The sequence below is a fragment of the Spodoptera frugiperda genome, chromosome 16, assembly GCF_023101765.2.
Source record: "Spodoptera frugiperda isolate SF20-4 chromosome 16, AGI-APGP_CSIRO_Sfru_2.0, whole genome shotgun sequence".
Lineage (NCBI taxonomy): Eukaryota > Metazoa > Arthropoda > Insecta > Lepidoptera > Noctuidae > Spodoptera > Spodoptera frugiperda.
Genome location: NC_064227.1, coordinates 4,858,675 through 4,867,844, shown reverse-complemented (window position 1 = coordinate 4,867,844; position 9,170 = coordinate 4,858,675). Strand labels below are relative to the sequence as shown.

The window sequence follows — 9,170 nt, the reverse complement described above, 5'->3', positions numbered from 1 at the left end:
TCCAATGAACGAACCAATTAGAGGGCAAAACGCAATAATGTTTTGATCACGTTAAACATAAATCAGACTTTTAATAGGCTCTCAGTAGTCAATGTTTTATGATTAAGAAATGTGTTTTAAACTTCTTTATTTCAATTTTATTATTGATTAACTTGTTTTAAGTTGATCTGACACATATGTGATACATTTCGTAAAAATACGTCATCAGTTAAGGTAAATTAACACGCCAAACGCGATGTAGGACAAGTGCCTGTTACTAACGGAGAATTAGCTTTCACCAGTTTTCTGACGACAATCAAACACAGTTTTTATTTAATTACCAAGCAAATGACCTTGAAATTACCATCAGAAACCATTCAAGACTCCTATTCAGCCTTTCTTAGGCAAGTCAGCGTTCAATACTGATACTAAAGTACCAGTAATAGTCACAATCAGTCATTTTTTATCAGTAGATAATTGCAAACAAACAATACCATTACTACGAGTTTGTTTTACGTTTAAAGTAATCGATACGACAGCGTATTCTGCACTCTGATTGGCCGGCTCGTATAAACCAACCAATCAGAGCGCTGAACGTGCTCTAGTTTCGATTACTTTGATCGTAAAGAGATAGTGCTTGCTTTAATTCTAATATCTGATTAAATTCTAAAAGTAATCTTGTAGTTAGTCTCGCTAAAACTCGAAAACGGCTGATCCGATTTGGCTAATTTTGATCTTGAATTATTTGTGGAAGTCCAGGAAACGTTTAAAAGATGAGAAAAAAATATTGAGGCGTTACGAAGTTTGCCGGGTCCGCTAGTTGTCTATAATAGTTTTGTTTGCAATTAATCCACTGTTTTATTTTAAGTGTACATATTTGGAAAGGGGGGCAAAAGTCGATCAAATAATAAAATAAATAAATAATAAGTTTATAGAAAGTATTCGTAGAACCCAATAGTTTCTTTATAAATAAATATTTTAAACACAAAAACTTAAAACCTCACAAGTCGCTTGCAAAAACGAAACGAATTAAATACCAGTTTTCGTCACGCGAATATCAATTTTAACGTTCACGTAATAAAGACTATTTTAGTTAATTTTACAACTTAGTCAATATAGATTGATCTATTATGATTCTTATATCAAAAGAAATAAAGTTGAAAAATGATCGACTGAATGAAAACATTTGTCTTTAAGAACTGTATGGAATTGTTACAATCGAATATGACATTTCAAGTCCGCGTTATAAGGTTTAAAATTACTCTTAACATACAAATTATCTAGCTTCATCTATTTAACGGATATATAGAAAAACTGTTATTCCTTAGTCATAGGCCTACCTCAAAACGAGTTATTTTGCGACGCAAGAGGTCGCTAGTGTCGAAAAAAGTCTCTTGATCTACAGACTATTAGCTAATTTCAAGATATTGGTCAGATAACTTTAGTGTTTGGACTAGTATGACCTTAAACTGCACTAACGCCACCTAGTGGCCGCAAAATGCGAGATCTTTCATTCATAACGTAGTTCAGTAATAGTGAGGTTTGTTATTATTGCTTCTATTAATTTAGAAAGTAATATATTTTCAGAAATTATTTAACACAGCTTTTTACCTTAAGCACAGCTTAAAAAGCTTACAAAGCTGTCACATTACAACACATAAAATAGACAATTCTTTAACTAAATTAATAGAAAACATACCAATATATCTACAACTTGTAGTACAGAGGTATTCTTTAAAAAAGGCATCAAGTCACAAGACTCAGTATTCAAATACAAAAAGAAAATTATTGCATATCTCACTTATCGGAGCACTGACACTAACACTGTCCTTCACAATACCATTAATTGATTCTCAACCTTAAAACTTCAGCACATAAAGCTGAAAATCAATTAAACTACATTGAAGTGAAGTTGTCTGTACATACACTGTGGCTATATTCACGTCGGTATAGCGGCAGGGTATTTCCAACCTTACGTCTTCAACAATAAAGTTCAAAATCAATCAAAGACATTGTAGTTCACATTGATCTGAAGTTGTCTGTACATACATGTGGCTATGTTCACGTCGGTACAGCGGGGTAGGCACGGTAACACAACGCGCTGAGTATTCTTACATGTGATGTGATGTGGGTATAATAGTGATGTATTTATTACCGGGATTCTTGGTCCGGGGTTTCTGCGTACCTGTAAGAGAATTGTAGTAGTGAAACAAAATTCGAATAATCAAATTATTATGGAATTTTCTGTTTAGTTATCTTATTATTGAGATTAAAGTATAGATCCATATGAATGAAAAATAAGGCTTATTTCTTTTGTGTTTGTTTGCTTTATAGTACGTGAGGCTATTTTTTTTTATGGAATAGGTGGCAAACGACCAGACGAGTCACCTGATGGTAAGCGATCAGCGCCGCCTATGGACACCCGCAACACCAGAAGAGTCACAGGTGTGTTGCCGGCCTTTAAGTTTTATGGAAATGATGTACCATACCTAGCAGTAGTATCAGCGAGCAGCGTGCCATAGGCGGCGAGTGCGCAGTATGCGGCGAGCAGCGCGGCGTGGTGGTGCGCGCGCGCATGGTGCGGCGCGGTGCGCGCGTGCGCGCCCAGCGCGGCCCAGCAGTACAGCGAGGCGCGCGCGTCGCCGTCCGCCGCCCACGCCGCGCGCATCGTGCCCGCGCCGCCGCACGCCGCAGACATCGTGCAGAAGTTCATCGCCTTCCAACCGCCGTATCTGGGGGCAGTTAAATACTTTAGATATTGTTCTCTAATGATACATAACAGATCAAAATTAATCCTCACAATTCAAATCTACAAAAAATAACGGTCTTTCGATCATTATGTGACATGATGTTCATCTCAATTTCTTCGAATTTAATCGGTAAAATCCATATTTTTACTGTTCTTTGAATAGTGACTAAAGTTTAAAATTACAACGAAAAATCATTAAGCTAAGTTTTCATTTCTGTTTAAATGTTTGTTAAACAAGCAAAAGAACCAGTTTTTCAAAATATCTGTCCTCCTTACTAAAATGACTTATCATCAAAAATATAAATAAAAAACGTTTACTCACTTGTCAACAACAACGACAGGTCCATTCTTATACTCCATCTGACAGCCGGCGACATACTCGACCAGTGCGAACGAGTCTTTGTAGGGCTCTATAAGCCTGTCGAGGGCAGCCTCCCTCTCGCCCTCCGTGGCCGCCTGCCTCACAGCCTTAATGAACTCATTCTCGTCCGGCCTCCCCTGGACATAGTCCGTAGTCTCCCCGTCCAACCACCGACTGCACTTGATAAACTTAACACTTAATTGGTAATCATCTTGCAACGAGTGCACGCTAACATTTGTAACTTCTACGACTCTATCCAACGGCACATCGTCAGGTACTTTATCCACTTTCTCAAAGAAATAACATGGACGTCGTAACTCAGCTTCTTCTTCCACCGTCAGAGCTGGCGCGATGGGGGGCGGTGGGGGAGCCGTGTCCGGAGGGGACCCCGCTGTCCTATTCCCCCAATCGGGGAACTTGAATTTCGTAGGGGAGCTTAATTTAAAGTTTTTGAGGGACATTTTTGAGGGGGATCTAGGGGATTTGGGGCCGTTTTTCTTTTCGGATAGTGATGAGAAGAGGTCGCCGTTTGCTATTGATTTGCGGGCTGAGAGGTCCCGGTTGCCGGTGCTGAGTCTTTCGAGTCTTAATTCTGTTCTGTCAAAGCGGTAGGCTGGTTCAGTATCGGTGACTGGGGAGCCGTTTTCTGGTATAAGCCTCTCATCATCAGCACAGTCGCTGCTCTCCTGTCGCCTGTACCCGTTGGTCTCTGGTTCCACGGGAGATTCTGCGGGCGTTTTCCTGTCGAGTTTCCGATGTGCCACATACGTGTCTTTTGATACAAAACTAGCTCTGAAGTTGGCAACGAATAGCTCTTTCTCTTCTTCCGTCGGCCAGAATATTTCGCATTCCTGAAACGAAAATAATATAGGTATTAGTATAATGGAAACAATTAATACTGATTCAATAAAGGTATGAGATAAAATCATATTTTAGAAACCGGGCAAAATTTGTTGAATTTTGTCCTTGTAGCAATAACAAAAAATATTAATTTACAGTGAAAATACATCAAGAGTATGTAGTAAATTTTTGGGTAAACTTTCCTATAGAATTGACAAGTATTGAACATTTATGGCCGAAAGTAATAACTAATTTAAATCCAAAATCTTTGAATTAAGATGAAATAAGATAAAAGCCTATGAAGACCTAGAGATAATTAATTTATTAATAGGATTAAGATCGGTCATCGGTTATTAGTAGTTATAGGTAGTTACGGATCTAGATCCATCAGTAGAGTCTAGCCTTCATTCGTTTTTAGTTGTATAATAATACAGTATGTTTGTAAGTACCGGGTCGTCAGTATCGGCCAGCAGCAGCACGAGCTGCGCGGTGTGGTCCCAGAGCAGGCGCCACAGCTCGGCGGCGTGCGCCGGCGCAGGGTGCTGCGCCACGCAGTACTCGCGCACGCGCCGCCGCCCGCACACCCACGACGCGTTCACGTACTCGCTGCCTGCGCGGACAAGTACGCATACTAACTCAACATTTATTAAACACAAAGACGTCACATATTGACATGTTTGAGAAAAAATTGGTCTAATTTCAAGCCCCACCGGCTTTATATGACTATTCTTTTTCATGAATAAGAATAGTCATATATTTCTGGGTATACATCGAGATCTTAATATAATATAAATAGTCTCACATACACTACCGTTGTTAGTACAGAAATATTAATTCTTTATAAATAAAATAACATTGTGTAAAATGGTGCATGAACAGCGTACGTAGAGCGACGACGATGCCAAAAATGGGGATTATCATAGACCTTTTTAAAAGAAAGATTATAAATCAAAACACATACCTTCGACTCCCGGTTTAGGTACAAGCATGACTCTAGCAGAATCCGACGGTAGAATACCGCCGGGCCTGTTCTTCTCTGCGTTATGTGGCGCACGCGCACACACGCTCGCTTCCACGCATGATCTTGTTATAAGCTATGAGAAAGTAAAAAATAATTATTAACTGATATTCTATTGAACAAAATTATATATTTTAATGTAATATGTATTAATAATATAAAAAACTAAAAAAGACAATATGAAAGTCCATATTGAGCAGAAAATAATAATAATAAGTTTTGCGCAAACATTGTTTAAGCATGGCGCAAAGTGCGCAACGACTTCGCTATATAATATCAAGTATCTTTATATAATAATACTAGCGGACCCGACAGACGTTGTCCTGTCTACACGTCTTTAATTTGAAAATTTTAAACTTTTTTTAATAAGCTAAAACATTCTGGACCTTTTTGATGAAAATTGTTATTCAAATGTGACAATATCTAACGTCATTAATATTTGACACTGCGATGGTAGCGCCGTCTGTCGGATCCAATGTAAAACATTCCAAAATCAACAACTACTAATAAATTAAAAAATAATCAAAAAATCATTGTCCAGTGGACAAAATTGTGAATCTAAACCATTCTCAGATCCTCTTGAACACACACAAAAAGTTTCATCAAAATCCGTCTAGTCGTTTAAGAGGAGTTCAGTGACATACACACGTACAGAAGAATTATATATATAAATATGTTGATATATAGTATTTAACCCTTAGTACAATGTGCTATTAACTTAAATAGGAAAGATGTCAATTTTTTATTTTAATATCCGTCTTATAGATTATTTTAAATTTGACACGTATATTTTATTTTCTCACGGAAACAAATAAGTACCTTCGAAGATATATCGATTTGCAATATAAGAAAAATCTACTATCTCGCAATACTGACCAGAAACTGTTTCTCCAGCAAGTTGACGGGCGGCGGGCCCTGGTACGTGTGATGCCTGTTCGCTAGCGACCTCATGCGTTCCAACAACGCGTAGTTCTCCGCGCGATTCGCTCTGAAATACAATATATTATTACCAGTAAACCTTGACAGTAATCAAAAAGTACCTTTTAGCATACAAAATAAATACTGAGAGCTAATTTCTCACGAGTTTGGAATTGTGACGATTTCTATATTTCATGGAACAACATGGAAATGCATGGTACCTTGAGGACTCATATTCATAAGTGACATTTAATAATGTCAATATGAGTCCTGAGCGTAGCTCGAAAATAATCGAATTATTTCGTTAAACAGTCATATAGGTAAACAGTAAAAGATAATAATTTAATTGTAGTTCTCTTTAATATGACCATTGGTTCAGACTACAGTCAAAAAATTTAAATCAAAGTCAATGCAAATACTACAATATTAAAAAAGGGTCTCTGTCGGTCAGTCTTCTGGTGAAATTATTTGCCCGTTCTAAAGTATATCCTACGGAGATTAGCATAAAAAACAAGAAACTCCATAGGTTATATTAATACATAAAGAAACTCACCTCCTCATCTCTTCTTTCTCCATCTCACTCATATTGTTATACGCCTGCATCTTCTTACTATACGTGTCAGTGGACCGTGGCGCCAGGTCATAAACTCCCTCGTTCTCCTCCCCATTCACCATCCCATCCTTGGGCTCATCAGTACCTTCGGAATCCTTAACCGACTTACTCTGTTCACTGTTCAGATCGTCCGTCTTTATCGACATTTGACTACCATTCTCCAAAACCTCCTTTTCACTTGCATTCTGACTGGATTTTATACTAGACGTTTCGCCATTTTCGACACCATTCGACAAGTCATTTGTGCTCTTATTTTTAGGGGGATTAAGGTCTAAAACTGCTAGTTCTTCGTCGGAGATAGGTTCGAGAAGTTTTATTAGGTATTGTCTTGCTTTAGGGAATTCTACTTCTGTGTCTCCGGAGCGCACGTGTTCCAGTAGTGCGTCGTGCACGAAGACGTACTGTTCTTCTGTCTGCACGAGATGGTTGCGCTGTGTCCGTGCTCGGCACAGGAAACCCAGGGGCGAGAGTGTGCCTGTCAGCTTCAGTTGGTTCAGTTGTGCGTCTAGCACTATGTATGTGCCTGTACGACCTACACCCGCACTGTAATGAAAAGAGATATATTGTTAATACTGTTTTATAGACAAAGTTTTGTTACGAAAACTAAAAATAGTTTAAATACTGAAGTAATGAAAAGCATCAGAGTCAAACAAGATTATTAAGTGTAGATTTTTTCCAAACAAAATTATTCAGAAGTTTCTAAGTTTTCAACTCTTCTCATCACTTCTTTCCGATAGTCACGTTCTACGTAGATAGAGATTTTCAAGAATTTAATTGTAAATAAAATAACACAACGTCACGCTTTTCAATCCCCGATACGGTAGTTAAAGGTACACTTATATCCATGTCAACAAATCAACATAACAATGAAAATTAAACCTTAAACCAAAGACAATACAACCAAAATGGCTTAACAAACCTGCAATGAACTAGAACAGTAGAGGGATGTTTCCCAGCCGCCTTCACAAAGGGTAGCACGGCTAGAGGATGTCTGGGAGTGCCGTGGTCGGGCCATACTGTGTAGTGGTACTGTACTATACTGCGACCCTCACTGCCGGAGCCTGATGTGTCTCCACTGGTCGGTGACGTGCCCTGGGGAAGGGAAGGTATGTTTTTATGTAATGTGGTGTGGATTCTACGCGATTTAAACGTTTATTTTATGTTGCTCCAGACTAGGGCTTTCTCCTATGTCGTGCGTGAGTGCGTTTATAAACATACAAGTTGACATACATATGGAACTCAGACCCGAAATAACAATTTGTGGATCACACAAAGAGTTGTTCTGTGCAGGAATCGCACCCGCTAGACGTTGCGTGGTACCCGGTTGCCCAGCCAGCCAGGATTCAGTAATATCGCATAAATATAACTATTCCGATACAACAAGGAATAGAGAGAGTCAACTTCAGTTGACGTAATTTTGTAGATGTGAAATTTTATCAGTATTAGCAAAAACAAAACTGTTTCTTTATAGTAACATAAAGTGAAAACGATCCACGCTGTTGCGCAAAGTATGCGCATTCGTTGCGCAACAACATTGCAAGTGTGTACTATAAATTGCGTAGAAAAGGCTTATAAACGTATTTAATACATGATATTGTACATATTTTAAGTTTCAAAAGTGGCTGTACATGTCTTAATTAAAATAACTGCAATGTCGTGAATTTGGTACAGAAGACGATAACTCACCGGCGCGCAGTCAGCAGTGACGCGCATGTGGCGCACAGTATAGGCGGCGCGCACGTCCTCGTGCAGCAGCGTGACGCGCACGCCGCCGAACTCCGCCGAGCTGCCCGCGCCGCCCGCCGGCCAGTACATGTCGCACTTACGCTAAGGAGAAGCATATTATATGTAAATAATTTTCTTGAAATTTTATTATGAATATTATCGATTAGCCTTTTGAGCACAGCTGGCTGTAGACAATAAACGAAAACGAGGTCAAACCGCACTATTAGCCATTGTTTTATCCGCACTATTGGTCATTGTTTTCTCGTCTATAGCCATCCGTGACGGTAAGGTTAATATTCAATTTGTAACACAGATTTTACATGTTACTCTAGCAGCGTGAAACCCTGAGTGAGCAAACGCTACTTCAATCGGGATGGAGATAATATTTGGAATAAAACTAAAAACGTTTCTAAAATAGGACATTATATCAGTTTTTGGTTCTACATCACTGATGAACTGGCCAATTACCTCCCTTCTCAATCTTCCCGAACCCCGATTCTCCAACAACCCTTAAATTCCTCACCCTGAAAAGGCTGACAACGCACTTGTAACACCTCTGGTGTTTCAAGTGTCCATAGGCGTTTAGCGGCTTATTTCATTAAAAAAAACACTGCTTTCAAATTTATTATTTGAAAGGATCGATGACTCGGTACCCAAAAACATAATAACACATTATCTTACCCGTCCCCGCTCCACAAGGTTGGTGATCATAACGACAGTATGCACTCGGTGTTGCCAGATCATGCGCCAGAAAGCGTCCAGTGTTGCCGGCGTGGGACCTTGGGTTGCGATGTACCGACGTCGCCATATTAACCATTCTAGTTTGACGCGGGTTGGGACGCCGTCTGCGAAGAAAAAAACAAAATATACAGTTTAATAATACTTTCATATGAAAGTGAGTAACTACAAAATAACTATGTACTTTGCTGTACATAACAGATCTTCAATTGGGCATTTCTAAGATGTG

The 9,170-nt window shown here is 39.1% G+C and overlaps 1 protein-coding gene across 1 annotated transcript in view; it reads right to left on the bottom strand.

Annotated features, from left to right (window-relative positions):
- Window positions 1-242: 242 nt before the first annotated feature.
- LOC118280609 (uncharacterized) overlaps window positions 243-9,170 on the bottom strand; it is a 30,877-nt gene continuing 21,949 nt past the window's right edge. Inside the window, exons 12-21 of the mRNA XM_050699202.1 lie at window positions 8,885-9,048; window positions 8,165-8,305; window positions 7,398-7,570; window positions 6,419-7,021; window positions 5,824-5,935; window positions 4,891-5,023; window positions 4,379-4,539; window positions 3,051-3,940; window positions 2,469-2,711; window positions 243-2,164 (exon numbers count right to left, since the gene is read on the bottom strand). Of these exons, the coding sequence (XP_050555159.1) occupies window positions 2,131-2,164; window positions 2,469-2,711; window positions 3,051-3,940; window positions 4,379-4,539; window positions 4,891-5,023; window positions 5,824-5,935; window positions 6,419-7,021; window positions 7,398-7,570; window positions 8,165-8,305; window positions 8,885-9,048 (2,654 nt within the window). The 3' untranslated portion in view covers window positions 243-2,130. The remainder of the gene's footprint in view (window positions 2,165-2,468; window positions 2,712-3,050; window positions 3,941-4,378; window positions 4,540-4,890; window positions 5,024-5,823; window positions 5,936-6,418; window positions 7,022-7,397; window positions 7,571-8,164; window positions 8,306-8,884; window positions 9,049-9,170) is intronic.